The 24,779-nt window shown below is 32.0% G+C and overlaps 1 protein-coding gene across 1 annotated transcript; it reads right to left on the bottom strand.

Annotated features, from left to right (window-relative positions):
• Window positions 1-3,040: 3,040 nt before the first annotated feature.
• On the bottom strand, window positions 3,041-17,328 carry LOC145258347 (translation initiation factor IF-3-like). Its single transcript, XM_080116544.1, has 3 exons — window positions 17,200-17,328; window positions 10,025-10,553; window positions 3,041-4,610 (listed from the first exon to the last, which is right to left on the bottom strand). Exons 1-3 carry the CDS (start codon window positions 17,229-17,231, stop codon window positions 4,473-4,475), a joined length of 699 nt encoding a protein of 232 aa, XP_079972670.1. The 5' UTR covers window positions 17,232-17,328; the 3' UTR covers window positions 3,041-4,472.
• Window positions 17,329-24,779: the final 7,451 nt, after the last annotated feature.

Below are 24,779 nucleotides of genomic sequence, written 5' to 3'. Positions count from 1 at the left end.
GTGTTATTTCTCCAATTTATTTTTTAATTTGAAACGTCAATGCTTACTACTTCTTCCATTCCTTTATCTGTGTTATGAATGGCCTTTAAATTGCAAGTTAAAAAATGATTCTTTCAAACCTAATGTTGCAATTCAACTTCAGTCGTATAGGTTTCCATTATTATTCTGTATGTGGCTGTTAGACGCTGGTTTTAATATCTATGCCGTTTTCACATTCATGTGAGAATTCTTATTCGAGTTAAAGGAGGGGAGGTAACTCTGCTTGAAACAGAAAAGGAGTCAACTCCCTTTAATCATGTTCTATTACCCTAACAATCCAGTTTCGGAATTTCAAAATGAAAACAAATGGTGAAAAAACTATTAAGAAATGGAGGAGTTCGGAAATAATGGTGAAACAATACTTAAGATGACTTTTTTTTTTTTTTTAAACTATTGAATGACATATTGAACAGAATATTAATACGGCATATTAACACTGCATTACTGTTGTATATATTCTGAGCAATGATTTTAATAAATCATTTCGTCTTAGCAGTTTAGTTAAAAATTAAAGAGAAGCATAAAGAGAGGTAACACAAATACAGGGGAGATTACTCTGGTTGATTTACCAACAGAAATTGACAAAAAAGAAAATCAACTTTAACAAAATAATTTGACTGGGTTTGTTCCATGGCATATCAACCATCCAATGCCGAATAAAGTTCACAAATGTAATTCTAGAGGTAGAATAATTATTTTATATTCCTCGAAAATTTTTTTTTCTTTTCTGGAGAGTTACTCCTCTGTATAGGATTCCTAGCATTACTCTTAGAAAACATTATTTCTAAAAGGAAATATTAACTCTCTAAAAGAGAGTACCATCATTATTCTCAGAAAACATTACTCTTTGAAGAGTAATGTTTTTGAAAACATTACTCCTTGGCATTGGTAATCTTATTTATTCTCAATATGATAGACCCTCCACCAGTCTTCTAGTACCTACTTGAAAAAAAATAAAAGAAAAAGGAGAAATAAGGTTTTTGATTTTTTTTTTTTTTTTTTTTTTTTTTTTTTTTTTTTTTTTAAGAATCAGATTCAATACGTTTGGGGATGAATTTAAGATATACTAGGGTATGATCTGATCAGCTGATTAATTAGATTGAGCCTCCTCTGCCCCCCTCTCCCTCCCCCCATATAGCCAAAATAAGGAATACAGACAACAGATGACCCTGTTTTTTGGGGAAAGGTTTAGCCCTCTGCATGCGGATGCAATTGGTAAATATGAAACTCCACGGACAGAAGAGAATATTAAAAGAAAAACGTTTTAATTCTAGATATAAAAGTACAAAATTACAAGACGTTTGCGGTCCTTTCAAAAAGTTAATTTTTGTCTAAGTTTGTAATTACATTTTGATAAATGGTGAATTGTTTTTGTTTGATTTGTGTGTCTGATTAACATAAAATCGTTTTTAAGAAATTTAATGCAAAAAGTGCAATACCTATTATTATAAAAATTTATTGTGTAGGATCAATTGAGTTTCTATTTTACCTATAGTTGGAGGGGTGCAGGTTAATACCTTTCCCAAATGCAATAAATCTGACTTTGTTTGATACATCTTTTTCACATCAGATGTGGGTTGCACAGACTATGATGACATGAAGTGACTTTCTCCATTAAACCTGATCATTTACATTGATTTCAAAGTGTCATTGCTTGATGTCATCTTTAAGTGAATCAGTACAATTCCTTCTCAGTCTGCCTTTTCCTTGCTTACCCACAACTGAGATATGCGTACATCTGTATATCCATCCAGACCTTCATTCAACATGTCTATAATGCTATAGGTGGTTTCAGTGTACAGCCGATTCTAGTCTGGCCATTTTCAGCTTCAATAGTAGGCAGTCAGAACTAATTCAAACCAGTCCTGTCATTCTATTGCATCTTCAGAACAACGGAGCTAATCAGAATCAGACCTTCACTTGCACATGCAACACAGCACTATGAACACACAACTGTTGTAAACTCTTTCCTGAATAACAAGCAAGAGTAAATGACAGTCAAAAAAAGCTGATGAAACTTGGCTCATACAGTTTGTACATGCAAAACCGAAAGCACAGATCAAGACAGCAAAAAGAGTCTACAACTTCCATCTTCTACAGATCATCCACAGACAACTCAGTACGGGGTCAACCTTTAAGTGAATGAGCAGTACGAGCACATCTTCCATAAAGATGCTTCATAATATGGATTAATCTTCCTTGCAGTCCACTGCATCTCCTGTGATCCCAATGATGACAATTTGTGCGAACATCAGATCTACAAACACCCGATTGATTCTAATCTGCCAATCACACATAAAGCATTTTTGCAATATTAAAATGTTAAAATCAAACACATTTAGAGACAGTTCAAATTTGCTGTTGTAAATTTCAGTCGAGGTGGTTTCTGCCATATTGATCTTGTCAGTAAAATCTGAAGCATAAACGATTTTCCTGTTTCCTTGATCTGCAGGAAATTGTAACTAAATGTGGGTCAATCCTTATGGTAGAGTAAAGGACTGAACAGGATACAGTCATATTCTGATTTCCACGATAATCCAAAAGTTCTGGAATATAATGGTCAAACGGACTAAACACTACATGTCTCCAACTGATACTGTCTTGAAAAAACGTCTTATTGTGAATAATTCTAGCAATATGGTTGCAAAAATGTTCTGGTGTACAAAATAAAAATCAATTAAAATAAATGTAAAAGTCACAAAAATTTTCAATTGCTCAGACTAAAAGGATTAATTCTTTACTTACTGATGATAGAACAGATAAAATGTAGTTTACGGACATCAACAGTTTCTCTTTTAATATTTAAAACTTACGTTATTACACCTTGTGCTGTTCAAAAAAATTTTATGTAATAACACAGGCGATTTTTTGTGTGTTTTTTTTTTTTTTTACTTTGAGGGAGAGGGTAAACTTTGTTCATTACATATAGTCCAATATACTTTTATGGCATTTAACTGAATCACCAGCAACTTCAGAAATTCCAGAAACAAGAACAAAGAAATATCTGACACATGGTTTATAAAAAATGTAAAAGGTAAGTAAAAATTCACAAAAATTAAATTTTCATATTTTACAAATATGTCACCGCTTCTGGTAGTGCTACGCCGGAGGTTAGGAAGTATGTTAGCTGACTATAACCGTATTTCTGTTAATGAATAAGGTATTTTTTTCCAATGTTTACATTGATCTAATAACTAGGTCTTCCATTATTTTCATTTACGATTTATAAAAGACTTTTCACTTGTTCAAAGCCTGCATTTTTTGGTATAAATTGTGAAACTTGACTTCTGAACACAAGATGGTAAATTTTCTCATTTCCAACAAACTTTAAACAGTCATAATTCGATGGCCAATTAAGTTACCAACATAAATTTGGCAGCATTGTTTGTTTTGCAAAGATCTATATAACCATGTTAAAAGTTTTTTAGATTTAATGAAAATAAAGTTTTAGTTTTGGATACCAGATTTATTTCTGAGATATGTCCTTTTAATATTTTGGGGTAAAAAAAATAGTTTGTTTGTATTTTGACTGAATAAACTTTGAGAAAATGAAACAGTATTTTCTTTTAAAAAACTAAATATAAATTGTTTTGGATTTTTTAATTGGAATAATCTTATTCCAATCAATTTGAAAACATGCATTCTATTAAATTTTTTTTTTTTTTTTAAACATTTGTGAAGGCACGTTGTTGGAGTAATGTCAAATAGTGTCATACTAAATTTATGGTGCTTATTTAGAACTACACTTATTAGAAAAACAAAAAATGTTATGATGTATGTCGTCATGAAACAAAGATGTCATATTTCAAAAATCATGTAAATTGATCAGATAGTTTTTCTTAACGAAGAAAATCAAATTTTATGACTAAACAAAGCATAATGATTTTGGTTGGCCATGTTTTTGATCCAACATAAATAAGGGAGAGCCAACTCAATTCGAAGTACTGAGATAAATTCAGTCTTATAATAAATACATTTTGTATTAGAATCAATAATTAAATTGTAACTTTTTATTTTCTTAGTTAAAAAAACTACTTGATCAATTTACATGATTTTTTGCAATATGACATCTACATGTCATGACAATTATGTAAATCACAAAGATTTTCCTGTATTTTTTTTAAATCTTTTTTTTTTTTTTTTTAAATAAGTGTAATTCTAAATAAACACCAAATTTATTCCTTTCTGTTGTCAACTGGAGTGCTGATTATACAGTTAGCCCCTTCACTCTGGTGTGATCAGATTTAGGTAAAAATTTCAAATTCAAAAAGTAACTTATTAATTTGTATTTTGCCTATAAGTAATACATGTATTTCATCAAGAATAATTTAGAAATTGTTTTTCTAAAAATTTGAAGATATCCTTTAAAATCTTTTCAAAGTTTTTCAATTCTTTTAAAATGTATCCATCGTAAAATAACCTTTTCAATTTTTCTACGTGGGAAGAATTTTTTTCCGAAGGAGGATGATAATTTCTGTTTCTGTGCTGCTCGCTTTCTTCACACTCGCAATGTCTACAGTCTCTTCGGTGATTTTTTTCAACAAATTTGCTTGCTGCTTCCGATTACTTTCCTGAAATGCAAAAGTAAGGGAGATAATTGAAACATGAACAGAAACATGTCAATAATATGACCATCAAGTCTCGTGGTATCAATTTTTTTTTTTTTTTTTTTTTACTATTGAGTTGAAACTTTGTATAATGACTAAAAATGGGTTAGAATACACAAAGTGAGGGGAAAAAGTTATTTTATATAAAAAGCAAAATATTGACACTCCTATAGAAAGGACATGAGTACATGTGACATATTCATATATCCTGTCTAAATATCAAAAGTCTATAAATTCAAGATAAAATCTGCACATTATGGTAAGGATCAAAACTGTTCTCATAAAGAGTTACATTGCACTTTTGATAATAAGTAGGGCTAGGACAACAGCATATTCTTCTCATTGTTTTGACTCTCGAGTGTGTATCTGTTGACATATGCTTTTATATAGAGTGATGTGGTTCTCGATTGATTAACTGTGTCGGATATATACTCGAGTCAAAACAATGATAAGAATATTTTGTTGTCATAGCCGTAGTAATAAGTTAGTGGCTTATTATTATTATTAAATAGTAATAAGTTAGTGGCTTACTATTGCAAAACTCGTTTATATAAGTTCATACATCATTGAACAAATAGAATTTTAGCAAATTTCACAAGAATTTTTAAGAGGGTTCCAACACTTCTCCAAGAGAATTTGATGAATACAGATAAATTTTATGCTTTTTTTCAGATGCATTTATGCAGTAAGCAGTACTATTATATATTATCTCAAAGATTTTAAAAATAAATTATTTGATGTGGTATTTATAGGACAGCAAAACCAATACATGTCCAACTGAAGTTCAAAGTATGCGGACATTTTCTTCAACACTTATATTTGTTTAGTGTATCAATTTACACCTAGATTATAACTAGTGGAAAACATCTGTTTTGTTTAATGAGTTAAATTGAAGATACTTACCGTGTCATGCTGGTCATATCTGAAATTAGATATTCTGACCAGGGTTACTGCCAAAAATATCTTCCATTATATTTTTGCCTGTTTTTATTTATTTTTTTGGAAAATAATTTGTTTTTAAAAAATTGTTTTTATTATTAACAAATAAAATCAAGCTGTTTTTATAATTGGAATTTTTTTTTTTTTTTAAGTTTTTATTTGCAAAATATTTATTAACAAATATGTATTATTAAAACTATTGTTTTCACCTTGAGTATTATTCGCACAATGTTTCAGTCGATATAACTGCTGACCTTCTTGGGGTGCATCTTGTCAAACTTGAGAATCTGGAATCTGCACGGAATTTTGAATGGAACCCTTCATTTAATCATGATGAAGTAAAAATCATAAGTAATTCACAATTGTATTACAAGTATCACCCACACTGAAGATTGAACCTTTAACCCCCAGAAAAGTATCAGTTTCAACTGAATCCTCAGTGTATCTAATACTAAGAATACAACTGCAAATTAGTTATGACTTGTACCTGGTCATGGCTTATGGAATGAGAGCATGCTCCCTCTACAAATTAAATAAAGGACTCCATTCAAAATTGCATGCAAATTCTCAAGTATGGCAAGATATATCTGAAGGTCAGAGGTTACATCAGCTGAAAAAATATGCGAATAACACTCAAGATGAAAACAGTAGTCCAAATAATACAAATTACTAATTTTCATCTCAAAAATTCAGAAACATTAACAAATAGTTTAATTGTTAACAAAATTTAGATATATTAAGAAATAATTATTAACAAAATTTAGATATATTAAAAAACAATTATTAACAAAATTTAGATATATTAAAAAACAATTATTAACAAATAAAATACCAACTGTTTTTTTCTTTTTATAAATTGAAAATTTTTGTTAAAATTTTAATATATTAACAAATTTACATAAATTAAACATCATATTAATGACGTATCCAGTACAGAATATTGTTGAATAAATTGTTGAACTTGACCACAATATATTGGGGGGATTTTTTGGTGCTAATGTCAGTTGAAATTTAGTCACCATGACACAGTGGCCATCTTCAATTTAACCTTCAATGAAATATAAATATAAACCAGTGTTTCTCAAACTTAATCCGGTTGTGGTCCCTCTTCAATTCAATATGAATTCTTTATGCCTTGCCTCACTTTTGTTCAAATCAGTACTTATAAGGAAGTAGTTTAGATAGGACTATGACAAAAAAGAATATCATTTGAATAAATTCATTTATGTATCCAATGAAAGATTTATTAGCAAAAAATAAAATAAGTGAATTATAATTAAATCTGAAAATTAGAGAAAATGAACAATTATAAAAAAGGAAAAATTGAAAGACGAGTTGGTGAAAAGATACTTTAATTTAGAGTTCAAGATTTTAAGAAATTAAAAACCGAAAACAACCATTTTGTAAAAAAGAAAAAAAATAACTAAACTCAAAAAATAGCTTATTAAATTAATTTATTAAACTTAATAATAAATTTTATATTTTTAATTTTGAATAGTAATTATTAACTAGTAGGATTCTGTGGAATTTCTTTTTAACCTCATTGTAAAAAAAAAAAAAAAAAAAAAAAAAAAACTGAAGCTTTTTTATTTTTATTTTTTTAAATATGGAAAGAATACCTATAGAAGAATGCAAGATTATTACAATTCTTTTCTTCTTGTTTTTGTTGTATGACATTCACCCTAAGTGGATTGAACTAATTTCCTCCAAAGGAAGAAGTGTCAAGGTAATATTAAATTCACAGGTGGTCTCCGATCACCTGTAATGTTTGGTGAATTTTTGGTCAGGAGGTCAATATCTTCAGACAGCCTGATCTGGTAGCACTAGATGCCCTAACAGGTATTATCACTCTGGGCCAAAGTGAACCTGGGTAACTAAGGGGCAACTCTGCGTTCCCTGCAACCCCCAAATGGGCTCTCACCACTAGATGCCTTAGTTATTGGAAATTCATATTACTTTCTCTCTTTTCTGGAAGACTTTACTGCTCTTCATAACATCCATAGGAATTATGTATTTACTAGCAGACCTGCTGGAAATTCCATAGTGCATTCTACATCAATAATTCACAGCTAATAATAATATTCCTGCTGAAATAATAAAGGTCAGTTAAGGTCAATACTATTAAGACTCTTCTTCCACAAAAACAATGTATTTTGGTTGTGCTTAAAAGAATGATGACACTGATATAACATATCTTTATTATTGGTTTTGGTGAACAAGCACAATTTAGTGAGGAAGGAAGATACATACACAGGAATTTGATAGCGTGATTTTTCTCCAGCTGAAATTGTTAATCGACTGACGATATCAATTTTGACTTGATATATATATATATATATATACAACATTTGTGTCACCCACACTGTCACCTGCAAACATCCACTCTGGGACTTTGCTGTCAATGTACTCATGCGCACAGGGCATTTATTTGTGATAAGGTATTTTCCTTTGGCCATTAACATTTACAGGTGGTTTCAAGCAACAATGATTTTATTTCTGACACTTTGTTATGTTTTTCCTGAACATTATTTTATTTTTGATAATCAATCGTATTATATCGTCTGGGGGGGGGGCAGGGAGCGTTTTGTCCAGGTGCATGCTGTTCAGCTTCAGACAGATACTAAATCTCTGTTAGTATGAACAGTTGCTGATCAGAACTTAGTAAGAAAAAATGTAATGTAAAAGCAATTAACCATGGCCATTCCTCACAGCCACTTCCATTGCGGACTATGTTACAAAGTATTAAAACTAAATCATCAGTCTTGGTCTGAACATGACAAATATATTCTCAATTACAGGACCATTGTATTAAATGTTAATGAAAAAATAGGGCTCTTTTTTTACAATTCAACCTAATTAATAAACAAATATACAAAATAATCTTTATACCTTGTGGAACGAAGAGGTCATATCCCAAAAATCACATAAATTGATCAACTAGCTTTATTTTTAACTAAGAAATTCAAATTTTATGAGTAAGCAAAATGAGAGTGTCTCACATCACCATCTTGAAAAAAATAAGGGCAGATAAGTTTACAATAATTAAAACTTGTGAGATCAGCACTGTAATACTAATGATTTCACATTAATCAGTTTAAATTGTTTAAAAATGATTTTCGGGTTTGTATTACTGTACACATAGATTCGAAAAAGTTGTCAAAAAACAAATATATAACAAATAAATGTTATCAAAGGCAAGATAAGTTACTTTTCTACCAAACTGGATATATTTTTTGTGTTTTTATTCAGTGTAACATGTTTATTCAGCTCAAAAAACATGCAGTGTTTACCGATGTATTGGAAAATTCAAAATGGCGGCCGACTCTCTCTCGGAGAGGTTAAGTTTGGGAAAAGGTATTATAAATAATACAATAGACAAAATACTGTTAGAAATTCGCTCAATATATGTTACCGTGACATAAGTTGACATATATTCGATTGTTTTTTAATAGTATTTTGTCTATTTTATTATTTATAACATCTTTTCCCAAACTTACCGTGTTAAAGAGACAGTCGGGCGCCATTTTGAATTTTCCAATACATCAGTAAACACTGCATGTTTTTCGAGCTGATAAACATGTTACATTGAATAAAAACACGAAAAATATATCCAGTTAGGTAGAAAAGTAACTTATCTTGCCTTTGATAACATTTATTTGTAATATATTTGTTTTTTGACAACTTTTTCGAATCTATGTGTACAGTAATACAAACCCTGATTTTCTTTATAAAAATAAAACTACTTGATCAATTAATGTGATTCCATGACCATGATAAAATTTTTTTTGTAGTTTTGCTTTTTTTATTAGGTTGAATTCTGGATAAGAACCATAAATTTCTTTATCTACATTATTTCTCTTTATGAAAATATAATCTCATATATAAATGGCTATATGTCTATTTATCTCCATATTTTAAAACTATCTCCTCCGAAAGTCGCAGAGTGGTGCTAGGGGCCTCAAACGATTGGATATTTTATGAGTCGTTCTTTTATGGGTCATTAACCAGTTAATTGTTTTTAAGGGGTCAAAAATGGGTAAAAATTGAAAAAAATCGTTAAACATTTTGTACATTTATCTTAGTTTATTTTTAATCAGTTTATATGCATGTCATATAGGTACAGTGGTAACGTCATCAGCTTTGAATGCTACAGTTTCCGTTTCAATTCTAGCTGATGGCACCTAAATACTTTTTTTTACTTTTGAAAACACAACTCTATAATAATATATACAAAATCTGGACAAATTAAAATATCATATTTTAGCCTATTTTACACTCAGGCAAAGTTTGTTTTGATATATTAAAAGATAAAATTAAGTTAAAGGATGAATAATTATTAACCTACAAGATTTCTCTGTAGATTTTTTTTGTTTTTTTTAATTAAGTTGAATTCTAAATAAGAACTAAAAAAAAATGGAAAATTCCATTGATTATCTTACCTCATTTGATGAGAAAGTTCGAATAATAATCTTAAGATCCATGTCTTTTTCTAAAAGATTCTTCATTTTGTTAATTTTTGTTTCCAGATCGTGGTCCGATATATTTCCTTTCAGTGTTAACAACTTTTGCTCAGACTTTGTTGTCTTATCCTTCTTCAGGTCTCGTTCTTTCTGCTGAATTTCAAACAGCTGCTTACCAGTCATCAACTGGTAAGACAATGGCTGCCGAGCAGATTTCGAACCAACCAGTTTGACCAACTTGAGCTCTTTTGACTTTGCCAACTTCATTGCTTTATCTTTCTTCATCGTCGAGATAAAACCTCCTATTTCATCAAATACCTGGATATCAGGGTTTTTTTCTTGATTTGACACCTCCTCCACTGTTTTCCCTTTCTGGGGGCCAGCAGCTTTGGTTTGTAACAGCACTAACGGAGTCCGCTTGATAGGGGTAGGCATTGATACCAGCAGTTGACGACATGTTGGATAGAAGTGAGTCACTGCCGGAAGTTGATTAGAGAAAGGTTGCAAACTATATAAATAAAAAAAATATCACTCATTATTGTAAGGAGTTTGTGATAACCATCTTTTGTTCTTATGGGATCTTTACATCAAGTGTCTTCATGAGCGATTTCCATAAAAAAGAAAAAAAAAAAGATTTTAATCTTGTAAGCTTGTAAGAGGACATAAAAATAGTGAAAAATTGTTTTGTTCAGTGAATTTATTTTAATACTAGTAGATGTACTCAGCATTGCTAATTTTTTTTTTTTTTTTTTTTTTTTACATAGGCATCCCCACTTATCAAGGCCAAGAAGCCACTCGAGGACAAGGGTTAAAGAGTGTACAGTAGAAACTGGACAATAAATCGTTAGTAATGGAAATTTGGTAAATTTGTTAATAAGTGGGATGGCTCATCAAGAACTTGCCCACGCTAGACCTAAAGACAACCATACCATAGTCAGCTGGAAAGCAGGAAAACGGAAGACAATTCCAGAGGCGCACATCTCCAAGAAAGAAGCTCCGCCCATGGAATCCACGTCCAGGCCTAGGCACAGACAACGAGTGGGGGGAACTACTGATAGGGTCTTCAGCCAGACGAGTGCTTCCCGCGAAAGTTCGGTGAGGAGGGACCATAGACCGAAATTAAATGTAACATTAAATTTCTTAAAAAAAAAAAAAAAAAAAATGAAGTAGAATAAAAAAAATGGAAGGAAACTGAGACATGCAAGTATTATGGGTTTTTTCTAAACAGTTCACTTCTTGTAAGTAAAAAAAAAAAAAAAAAAAAAAAACATTCGAGCTGAGATCAAAACCAAAACTGAAAGACGGTGAGTCAACTTCGATAAGCATTAAGCCAGCTTGCCACGATCTTTAAAAAATGTTTTCAAACCTACTTATTCTTAAAATAATAAACTGCCATGTGAACGATTCATGCATGCAGTTATGAAACAGTTGACAAACACTTAAAAATCCGATGACCCCCCCCACATACCAATTTTTCAATTTTGACCCCTTAGCAGCCCTTTTTTCTGGATGAAAACCGATTAAAGTTTCCCATGTGTCTGAATACCCTATATACCAAATTTCAAGTCTGTAGATCACAAATTTGTTGAGTAGAGAGTAGAATAATAAAATTGTCGCCCTAGAAAAGATGACATGATTCCATTTTTATTTGATGAAAACCGGTTTTCTTTTTTTTTTTGTTGCAGACCATCTACTAATTGGTCATTTGTGTACAAATCTCAAGAGTGATAGGAGCCTTCTATCATGTCTGAAAATAACACAATGTTCAACAAGCGAGATCGGAGATGCATCACTGTACAATTCATGCTCTCTACCGATCCAAATTATGACAACAGGACCATTGCCAGCACCCTCAAAATGCATTGCTGGATTGCCATGAATAACAGTGATGTGACCAGGGTGATGAAAACAAAGTTTCCGGCCACGGTTATGATCTTTGGTGTGGTTTCAAGTGAGGGCCACATCATGCTACCTCCCATCTTCGAAGTCGGCTTGAAAGTCAACATCAAAGTGTACCAGAATGTGCTTAAGCGTATAGTGATCCCCTAGTGCAATCAGGTGGTCACTGGCAGACCCTGGGTGTGGCAGCAGTACTCGGCGCCAGCCTACATGTCCAAAGAGACTCAGGCTGAGCTTCAGATGAAGTGTTATGACTTTTTACCATTCTCTCACTGGCCCCCTCTTCCCTTGACCTGAACCTGCTGGACTACTTTGTTTGGTCATATGTCGAGAACATCACCAACATAACCTCCTATAACACTAAAGCAAACCTGATCGCCACCATCTGCCAAGTATTCGCCAAGCTCCCGCTGGTGCTTGTGGAAAAGGCATGCTCCCAGGTCTGGACCCATATTGAGGTAATGATTGAGGCTGAAGGTGGCTACAGTGTATAGATGTCAGCACCACATAATCAAGTTATCTGAATTGATTTTTTTCAATAAAAGTTTTAAAATAAAGTTGTTTTCTTTAGGGTGACACTTATATCATTCCACCCTGTATATAGGTTGAGAGTTGTTCTCTCACACAAACACATTCTCACTTTTATAGATATATAGATTAACTAAGGAAGATTAGATAATAGAGACATCTGTTTTTTTAATCCAAAAAACAAGGCAGTCATTCATTGAAAAAAATCAAAATGACTAAATAGGGCGTTGAAGATTAATTATCTACCAAAAACGATGTTCCTGTAATTAAGATTTGCATATGTAAGAAATTACAGTGGGTTAATCCATTTTGGAAACTCCCTTTATTAATATGAAGATAAGAGGAAGAACCCCCCCCCTCCCTCCGGTTGAGGTAATAATAAGAGATAGAAATAGAGGTGGAAGAACGGACAAGAGGGTGGTATGGAAACCCGTTAACCACGGAAAAGTCAGGAAGGTAGATCTTTGCAGATTAGAAATATCAAATATGGCAAGCAGTTATGACAATAATACATAAAAAAACCAAAAAATTATTGATTTAATTCTATTGCAAGATGAACAGAGTTATGCCCAATTGCCAAACATCTGATTCTCAGTAGAAATGTAACAGGCTTTGGAGACTCCATTTTTGCTTGCCACAGAGATCCACATCATTGAGAGACAAAGACTTGTGTTGATATCACCAGACCAAAAATCACGCAGAGCTTGTCAATAATTGGTGATCTAAACACACAAGTTAGAAGCGTTGAACGAACAAAGCCGTATGCATATTAATGTGTTTTATTAAATAATTTTTTTATACAAAACACAAGTTAAATTTATTATTTATTTAATTTTCTTTCGTTGTTTCACTTGGAATGCCCTTCGACTCCTCAGTGGTATCAACTGCTGATCAGATTTAGACAACTGCCCTCTTGATCATTAAACACAACATAGAGAGAGTGGTAGTTGCATGGACCGGAACCCTTTGACATTTCCAGTCTTCATCAGGGCAGCAACCTTTTTGCAACCACGTACCATGTGACCAAATAAAAATCATGAACAGTTAACCTCGGGACGTCACTGGAGGGCTGGGATACATGTATAAAATTCATTCTTAAACTAATGAACTGAACATTATGAATTATGGAATATATATTTTAGGCAACATGGTGGGTAATGGTGAACACATTGTTTTTATAAAATTAAATTAAAAAATTAATAGAAAAAAATTACTCGACATCAAATTTTGAGTTATCTCTCTCTCTCTCTCATATATGTATGAGCTTGTCTTTGTGTGTGCAGAACAGTTTCTATCGAACTACTCTGTCAAGTTTTGGTCTACTATCTTGGGATAGATAAATAGCCAGTTCGCTTTTAGAGTTAAAGCCAGTACTTTTCTACTACAAAACCACCAAAAACTGAAGAAAAAATATTCCCCCGGCAAAAGGATTAAATACTTTTAAAAAAAAACAACACTTATCTTTCAATTCCTTCCTTTATCTTTTTTTCCAAGTATAAAACTGGACCTTTTTTAACACACCAATTTTAACCAAACTTTTATCATACATAAAAGCTATCTATCATTAAATGTTCCATGTCGGTCTTGTTAGTTTTGGTTTGGATTTGTTATTGCATGTTTTACCATATAACAAAACCCATAGGATACACAGTGAGTAAATATGGGAACATCATTAGTGTTTTTTTTTTGTTTTGTTTTTTTGTATACTTTACCATGTACATGGTGTCTCTGTATAGCAAAGTCCGGACCTTAACATTTGACCTTGAAAAATAGTGCACAATCTCTAGTGGTTTGGGCTGTAGGAGAGTATATATATATATATATATATATATATATATATATATATATATACACACACACATACACATGGGCTATGACCTTGACCTTAAAAAATGGTGTGCACCATCCTTAGGTGAAGGAACATCATGCCAGGTTTGGTCATAATCATCCAATGGTGTGGGCTGTAGGAGAGTTGTACACACAGACACACATATGAGCGCTACTACTTATATATATAAGAAGCAAACAATACAGCAGAAAAAAAAAATGCTTACCCGATATAATCCGAGGTAAACTTCAATTTAATATATATATTAATATTTACATATTAATGAATTAATCCCAACCAAATAAAAAAGCTCAATACAGACACAATAGAAAGTAGAGCTTATTATAGGGGAAAATAAAGGAATTTCAAAATTGTAAATTAAAATGTACAATTAAATGTATTATTCGACAGAATACTCCAAAAGCAATTTTCAAAGTCCTTATTCTGCTGAGTTTTGAAGAATACCACTCTTACTATTCTTATCAGAGGACAGTAAGAAATTAGCAAATTATAATTGTAGCAAAGCTAAAATTTGCTGGTTGATGAAAGAACAATTTATGATATTTGATCATAAATTGCAAAAAACACTTAAAAATATATATACATGAAACAGGTTGAAAAAGTGCATAAACTGGGAATAACATTTTAGCGTGGGTAATGGCTCCTTCATTGGTAATCCGAAAGGCAAAAGAAAATTCTTTTTAAAAAACAAAATGTCCAGAATTTTAGATTCAATAGCTTAAGTTTCAAAATGCGAAAAATTCAGTTAACATTCATAAAAGAAATTACTTTTTTAAAGTTCTCAGTAAAGTACAAAGTTTATATTCAGCCAAGGAAAAATGAACTTGATAGATAACCAACAAACGTCCGCTTTCATCGTTGACTAAGTAAGAAATGGAGGATTAAAAAAAAAAAAAATTTTTTTTAATTTAAAAAATGATAATTTAAAATTTAGGTAAGTTAATACTGGGGTTGCCCGAAATAATAGGTATCAATAATTTGCTACAATTATAAATTGCTAATTTCTTACGGTCCTCTGACGAGAAGAATAGCAAGAGTGGCATTCTTTGAAACTCCGCGGAATAAGAACTTTGAAAATTGTTTTTGGGGTATTCTGTCGAATAATAAATTTAAGTGTAAATTTTAATTTACAGTTTTAAATTCTTTTATTTTCCTATATATATATATATATATATATATATATATATATATATATATATATATATATATATATATATGTGTGTGTGTGTGTGTGTGGAGAATAATGGAAGTAGTGATATTTATATACACACACAAAACTGTCTATCAGGTGTATGGTAGTCTAAGAGAAGATAACTCTGACCGAACTTTACGGTTTACTTGTAGTGACAAATGACCTTTATTCAATGGGAATGATAATCTCATCGGCTTCATAAACTAGCGAGAGAAAATAAATAAATAAAACATCAAATCGAAAATGTGGGTTTTGTTATGAATTAGTTTTCACTTTAAATAATAAGAACAAGCGAGCGAAGGATTCTACTATCGACAATCATGACCTTCACCTTCATAAACGAAAAATAAATTAAATTCAACACAATAAAAACAAGAACCTTCTGTAAAGGAATTTTCTGATATTAAATAAATCAATATAATATTACGAATAAACGGAACCGATTCAGACGAATGTCCTTTGGAGTTTGATGTGTTTACAGTAAGGAAAGTCGACGACTGTAAATGTCGACATGTTTTTCAATAAAGCATGGATGAATTGGTCAGAATTTTCATTTAGAATTCAATGTTTATTTCGTAAACAAACATTGAATTCCGTATTTATTAGCTTCGTTTTCACAAAAATTACACAATAAAAAGTCCATTTTTAATCAAATGTTAACAGCAGCAAAAACTTAGTTGAAAGAAAAAGTTTTAAAGTTTTTTAATTTCGGCTACAAAAATCGATTTTGCATTGATGTAGCATTTACCAAAATTTATTGGGGAAGTTTGCACTAAAGACAACAAACCGAAAATGTGGTTTCCAAAAATTAATAAAACTACTAAATGTTACCAAAGACAAGATAAGTTACTCTTCTACCTGCCTGGATATATGTTTTGTGTTTGAACTTATTTTCAAACGTTTATATGGTTTGAAACACAATTAGTGCAGTAGTGGCAGTGGCAGTGTGGCACTACTTGTGTTTCGTTTCACTGTTTCACTACTAGTGCAGAGTCTTACATTAGAACAATAAAAAAAATATCCGACATAAGATGGTGGAGTGGAAAGTCTCAATAATCGCAAAAAATCGGAAATAAATCCAAAAACTGGTAATAAATCTACCCAATAAATGTCCCTCCAACCATTTTTTCTTTTCTAGCGTAAGACTCGGCAACACTTGTGTTAAATAAACCCTTCAAAATAAGTTAAAACATAAAAACACTTATCCAGGTACGTAGACGAGTAACTTATCTTGCCTTCGATAACATTTATTTGTTATATATTTGTTTTTGTTTGTTTGTTTTTAACTGCTTTTTCGTTTTGTTGTCTATACTGTAAAATACCTAAACATTTAAACAAAAGCTTAGTTTTATTTTATTTACTAAAACGTCGAAAGACACGAATTAAGCTGTACATTGTCATTGCATACGAAACAAATGATTTTAAAAAATAATAAATTATTAAATTAATATATACTTATTATTATTATTATTATTATTATTATTATTATCATTATTCAATTGTTTATCTTTTCTGATTTTGCTTGTAAGTTGTATGTTTTTGTACACGTATGAAAATCAAATATAGGCATGCAAAGTAAAACCGGAAACTAAACAGCAACTTTGAGGTTCACAATAAGAAGTGACAAATTAATCTTAGTACAATGATATTTGATTTAATGACATCTGAAAGCAATAATTTACTTACAGGAATTTTGACAACGACAAATAAAGTGCCATTTGAACAGTGATTCCGGACGGATTATCTCCCCTTCGTCACTCGTGTTGTTTGAGTGCATTTATTTAACCTTCTCTTCTAACTATTCGCCGTATAAGGTAGATAACTTAGCTTGGTTTTAATTTCTCCACTTATATATAAAAAAAACTTTGTGTATGTTGGGTGTGGGGGGAGGGGTTCATGGGGGGGGGTCATTTCATATGAACTTCGAAACTGTTGGGCTAATTTTTGGAAATTTCACACAAATGTTCTTTATTTATCTGATAGTGTTCTTAAATAGTTTTTTAATTGGAATGCCTTCGATAAGTATCAATAATCGACAAATCCGATAAAAGGAGTAGACCGATTTTGACCAAAGTTAACACTCTTATACAGCCTAACATCGCAAGTGCATTTGAGAAGTGTTGTCATCGGAATAGAAAATCAACAGTAGGTTCTTTGATAAGACAGGAGAATGAATGTTTATATTTAGAGCACAATTGAACCACAATACTTGACTTTTGTATTTTAAACTTTAATTCAAACCATTAAATATTCAATAATTTGATAAAATCAACAGTAGGTTCTCGACAGTCCAATGTAGACTATAATGTATTATGGACAAAGTTGCTGCAGGGAGGTATGTTAAGCGTCCTCCTGGTTCACCACAGTGGATTCCCAACTAGAGAAGATAATCAATCGATTTGGTTGAAAAATGGTTGATTTCACCAATTTTGATGACAATAAAAGTATTGGAAGTGTGGACCATTTGTTGATCTCCATTCAATCCCGGGCAACATCAAGTCTTCCTGCTAGTAAACTACAAAAATTGATTTCAAACATATTTCTAGAACAATTGGGCCTTTCGATTAAGAGTAAAATGGATACTCATTTAGAATTACACTTATCTAAAAAAAGCCAAAATTCTGAAAAATCTTTCTAATATAGAGTGACCCCCAAAAAACAAAAGCAAAATGGAGGCAATCTAGAACATATGCTGTAAAACGGAGAAAAAAATCCCAAGACCCTTGTGTTTTGACGTGATGTTTTGAATATAATAAACTAGTTATGACCAAAGTTTCATTTCATTCGAACAAAACACTAAGAAATGGGGCCTAATTAAAGCTGGGGCCCGTTTTTTTTTGGGGGGGGGGGTCACCCTGTATATATACTCATCATGGAATGAAAATGTCATATTCCAAAAATCACATAAATTAATCTCATACTTATTTTTATTTAAGATAATCAAATTTTACAATTTTTAGCCATTCTCGAAATTTCATAAATATCTGGGAGTAATAATATCTAGCAGTCTCAGGTTTGATGACAACTTGTTCTATATAACAAATAGGGTTAATAAGGAGCTTTATGTGTTGCGTATCCTGAGCTATCAAATTCCACATGAATGGCATTTACTGACTAGACTTTACAAAGCAATGATTTGTCCCCACTTGGAATATGGGTTCCTAGTGTTTGCCAAGTTTGGTAAGGTGTTCTCTAATTCTCTAGAGCGTCTACAGCCCTATGCCATCAGATATATAATACGTACTCCCTGTTGCAACCCTGTTCCCTCTGGAGTATATGATCTGTTTGGATTAAATCTGCTGCCTACTCACCAGAATGTAACAGTTGCTTCTGTTCCTTACAAATTCTTGCCCCAACACAATGCTTAAATACCACTCTGTGCTGTGGCTGAATGATATACATTCACATTAGCCTCTCTGACTAATCACACTGATGTTTGCCCAGGGATGTACCGGCGATTTCCTTTTGCATTGTGTTCTGGAGTTCTGAATGTACTGCCTCAGAATTGTGTGAATGAACATGTATCATTGTCATATTTTTGGAGTTCTGTTTTAGCTAACTATCGTGATATTTCTAAATTTTATGCATTCCCTAATTAGCTTAGTAGCTTCTGTCTATTGCTAACGATTTTATGATCATGGCTTAATAAAAGACAAAAAAGTTTAATTATTTTGAATACAAACAAAATCTTGGTAGACGAATTGAATTGTGACTCTTGAATTTTGACAAAATTTCAAGCATAGCACCCAACAGCTCTCCCATTCAGTCCATAATAAAATTTGATTTTCTAAGCACCACAATGGGTAGCACCTCTTCTGATACCACACTTCATCTTTTTTGTCTTCAATCAGTGAAGGATAAATATTTCTAGACTGGGGCAATTTTTATCTTTGTTCCAGTCTAAAGTTCTCCCTTTTTGGGAAGATGGATTTTTCCCACATTAAAAAACTGACCTTGTGTCTAACTTTGTCTTCGTGGGCAGGCAAGTAAATCAGAACAACAACAAAACAAACAATGTCAAACTTTTTTATTTAGTAAATAAAAACAACAATTTTTTGATCTGAGATTTCCACAAAAATTTTTGACATAGACTTTTGTAGAGACAATCTTAGACAACGGTAGCATCTTTGGAGAGAGCCAAGAATCATACCAACATTTAAATTAAATTAGGTATGAAAGTTATGTTTCGGTGAAGAAAATGAAAGAAATATATATATATATATATATATATATATATATATATATATATATATATATATATATATTTGTATACTTTGGCAGCAAGTCATTATTTATGCATGTCTGATTAAACACAACTGAGTTTGTTTTTTTCCAATTTTGCTGGCAATGTTTTCTATTTGCTGAACGGTCTTTCTTGTTTTGTCTGGTAGGTTAAATAGTATGGTGCCAAGTCAGATTCTCTAGCGCTTTCCATCGGTACTTCCTAACATTTTCACTGAACTTTCTTTCCACAATGAAAATAAACGAACATTGACTCTTATTAATATTTTTAATTAAATATAATTTATGTAATTGAGTGAGAAAGTTTTGATTACAATTTTTCAGACCTGTGAATAATTCCGAGACCTTAAATTATAGACTGCAACTTCCTTGATATCTCAGCTAATGAACCATATTTGCAACTATGGAGATAGAGGAGAGGGCAACCAAACCAGTACATCACTGAATGAGTAATCCTTCTAGACTGAGACAATTCTAATACTGCTCTAATTTAAGGCGTTGCTTGTTTGTAAAAGTAGTTAAATTGTTTAAAAGCCCCCCCCCCAAAAAAAAAATTAGACTTTTGTATTAGAACAAACAAAACATTTTATGCTATACAGGGTTGTTATTGTGTAAAGACAACATTTCAAATTTTAGAGAATAAGCAAATATTTTTTTATTTAAGATTTCCCTAGATAGTTTAAAATTATTTTGTAACGAAAAAATGTAAGGAAAAATTCAAGATGGCGCCCGACTCTCTCTTGAACAAGGTAAGATATCCTCAACACGGCACAAGAAGCAACAGCCACACGATTCCCCAGCCAACTCAATCGTCACTCCCCCACATCTTCCCCCTCACCCGCTTTTATCGTTGTTTTAGGCCGGCTAAATTTGCATATTCCGAGAATTCGTGTGACTTTGCGAGACATCATACTTTACAAAAGACAGCGGCTGCCATCTTGGTCTTTCTTTTCTATTTTTGGTCGGTAACGCTGAGCTGGTCTCGAGGTAAGTTTTTTTCCCCTTATCCGTCTCTCCCACGTACCCACACAACACGCAAACACGCGGGCGCTTATCTCCTGGATGCACGTTACAGATTTAACAGGAAGCGATTCAGTTCTTGCTTACTGAAGTTGCAGTTAATGCTGAAAAAAAGTGGTATACATAGATTACACACACAAGGCTGATATTAAGATAATATTTGTATTGATTTAAATAGAACAATAACAAAGAAGGTCCTTGCAAAACTGATTGTTTGCGGCTTTTGAAGTCCAACTATAATTACAGAAAGTTCTTTTACGTCCAAAAATAGACGGCTCTTAGAATGTTCAAATAGGTAGTTGCATTCAGTAAAGGAGAAAAAGGTTCTTACTTGTTGACAGCTTAGTGTCCCAATCGAAAAGAGGAAGAACAGGGGTTTGTCACATTCAGCATAACAAATAGGGTGTCCACTGATTGTTCAAGGAGAAAAGCCTTGGCCAATCAAACAGGGTTTTTTGTTTAGAATAGGAGGAGTGGGCAAGAAGAGAATTATTTATGGGAGAAAGAGAAGTATCCCCCCTTCTTTTTTTAATTTGAGCATCCATCTTGAATTTTAAAATGACATGAATTTGAAAATATCATAAATACAATCATTAGTATCCTTTTTTTTTTAATAGTAAATAATTAGGAAATCAAAAATGAAATAATTTCAGATAGAAATAACTTTCTCTGCTGAAATGTTGTAATAATAATATTCCATATAAGCACCACAATGGGTAGCACCTCTTCTGATACCACACTTCATCTTTTTTGTCTTCAATCAGTGAAGGAGAAATACTTCTAGACTGGGGCAATTTTTATCTTTGTTCCAGTCTAAAGTTCTCCCTTTTTGGGAAGATGGATTTTTCCCACATTAAAAAACTGATCTTGTGTCTAACTTTGTCTTCGTGGGCAGGCAAGTAAATCAGAACAACAACAAAACAAACAATGTCAAACTTTTTTATTTAGTAAATAAAAACAACAATTTTTTGATCTGAGATTTCCACAAAAATTTTTGACATAGACTTTTGTAGAGACAATCTTAGACAACGGTAGCATCTTTGGAGAGAGCCAAGAATCATACCAACATTTAAATTAAATTAGGTATGAAAGTTATGTTTCGGTGAAGAAAATGAAAGAAATATATATATATATATATATATATATATATATATATATATATATATATATATTTGTATACTTTGGCAGCAAGTCATTATTTATGCATGTCTGATTAAACACAACTGAGTTTGTTTTTTTCCAATTTTGCTGGCAATGTTTTCTATTTGCTGAACGGTCTTTCTTGTTTTGTCTGGTAGGTTAAATAGTATGGTGCCAAGTCAGATTCTCTAGCGCTTTCCATCGGTACTTCCTAACATTTTCACTGAACTTTCTTTCCACAATGAAAATAAACGAACATTGACTCTTATTAATATTTTTAATTAAATATAATTTATGTAATTGAGTGAGAAAGTTTTGATTACAATTTTTCAGACCTGTGAATAATTCCGAGACCTTAAATTATAGACTGCAACTTCCTTGATATCTCAGCTAATGAACCATATTTGCAACTATGGAGATAGAGGAGAGGGCAACCAAACCAGTACATCACTGAATGAGTAATCCTTCTAGACTGAGACAATTCTAATACTGCTCTAATTTAAGGCGTTGCTTGTTTGTAAAAGTAGTTAAATTGTTTAAAAGCCCCCCCCCCAAAAAAAAATTAGACTTTTGTATTAGAACAAACAAAACATTTTATGCTATACAGGGTTGTTATTGTGTAAAGACAACATTTCAAATTTTAGAGAATAAGCAAATATTTTTTTATTTAAGATTTCCCTAGATAGTTTAAAATTATTTTGTAACGAAAAAATGTAAGGAAAAATTCAAGATGGCGCCCGACTCTCTCTTGAACAAGGTAAGATATCCTCAACACGGCACAAGAAGCAACAGCCACACGATTCCCCAGCCAACTCAATCGTCACTCCCCCACATCTTCCCCCTCACCCGCTTTTATCGTTGTTTTAGGCCGGCTAAATTTGCATATTCCGAGAATTCGTGTGACTTTGCGAGACATCATACTTTACAAAAGACAGCGGCTGCCATCTTGGTCTTTCTTTTCTATTTTTGGTCGGTAACGCTGAGCTGGTCTCGAGGTAAGTTTTTTTCCCCTTATCCGTCTCTCCCACGTACCCACACAACACGCAAACACGCGGGCGCTTATCTCCTGGATGCACGTTACAGATTTAACAGGAAGCGATTCAGTTCTTGCTTACTGAAGTTGCAGTTAATGCTGAAAAAAAGTGGTATACATAGATTACACACACAAGGCTGATATTAAGATAATATTTGTATTGATTTAAATAGAACAATAACAAAGAAGGTCCTTGCAAAACTGATTGTTTGCGGCTTTTGAAGTCCAACTATAATTACAGAAAGTTCTTTTACGTCCAAAAATAGACGGCTCTTAGAATGTTCAAATAGGTAGTTGCATTCAGTAAAGGAGAAAAAGGTTCTTACTTGTTGACAGCTTAGTGTCCCAATCGAAAAGAGGAAGAACAGGGGTTTGTCACATTCAGCATAACAAATAGGGTGTCCACTGATTGTTCAAGGAGAAAAGCCTTGGCCAATCAAACAGGGTTTTTTGTTTAGAATAGGAGGAGTGGGCAAGAAGAGAATTATTTATGGGAGAAAGAGAAGTATCCCCCCTTCTTTTTTTAATTTGAGCATCCATCTTGAATTTTAAAATGACATGAATTTGAAAATATCATAAATACAATCATTAGTATCCTTTTTTTTTTAATAGTAAATAATTAGGAAATCAAAAATGAAATAATTTCAGATAGAAATAACTTTCTCTGCTGAAATGTTGTAATAATAATATTCCATATAAGCACCACAATGGGTAGCACCTCTTCTGATACCACACTTCATCTTTTTTGTCTTCAATCAGTGAAGGAGAAATACTTCTAGACTGGGGCAATTTTTATCTTTGTTCCAGTCTAAAGTTCTCCCTTTTTGGGAAGATGGATTTTTCCCACATTAAAAAACTGATCTTGTGTCTAACTTTGTCTTCGTGGGCAGGCAAGTAAATCAGAACAACAACAAAACAAACAATGTCAAACTTTTTTATTTAGTAAATAAAAACAACAATTTTTTGATCTGAGATTTCCACAAAAATTTTTGACATAGACTTTTGTAGAGACAATCTTAGACAACGGTAGCATCTTTGGAGAGAGCCAAGAATCATACCAACATTTAAATTAAATTAGGTATGAAAGTTATGTTTCGGTGAAGAAAATGAAAGAAATATATATATATATATATATATATATATATATATATATTTGTATACTTTGGCAGCAAGTCATTATTTATGCATGTCTGATTAAACACAACTGAGTTTGTTTTTTTCCAATTTTGCTGGCAATGTTTTCTATTTGCTGAACGGTCTTTCTTGTTTTGTCTGGTAGGTTAAATAGTATGGTGCCAAGTCAGATTCTCTAGCGCTTTCCATCGGTACTTCCTAACATTTTCACTGAACTTTCTTTCCACAATGAAAATAAACGAACATTGACTCTTATTAATATTTTTAATTAAATATAATTTATGTAATTGAGTGAGAAAGTTTTGATTACAATTTTTCAGACCTGTGAATAATTCCGAGACCTTAAATTATAGACTGCAACTTCCTTGATATCTCAGCTAATGAACCATATTTGCAACTATGGAGATAGAGGAGAGGGCAACCAAACCAGTACATCACTGAATGAGTAATCCTTCTAGACTGAGACAATTCTAATACTGCTCTAATTTAAGGCGTTGCTTGTTTGTAAAAGTAGTTAAATTGTTTAAAAGCCCCCCCCCCAAAAAAAAATTAGACTTTTGTATTAGAACAAACAAAACATTTTATGCTATACAGGGTTGTTATTGTGTAAAGACAACATTTCAAATTTTAGAGAATAAGCAAATATTTTTTTATTTAAGATTTCCCTAGATAGTTTAAAATTATTTTGTAACGAAAA

This window comes from Euprymna scolopes, chromosome 3, assembly GCF_053919585.1.
Source record: "Euprymna scolopes isolate OS-2025 chromosome 3, ASM5391958v1, whole genome shotgun sequence".
Taxonomy (NCBI): Eukaryota; Metazoa; Mollusca; class Cephalopoda; order Sepiida; family Sepiolidae; genus Euprymna; species Euprymna scolopes.
Note: the sequence above shows the minus strand (reverse complement) of the source record. Positions and strands in the feature narration are given on the sequence as shown.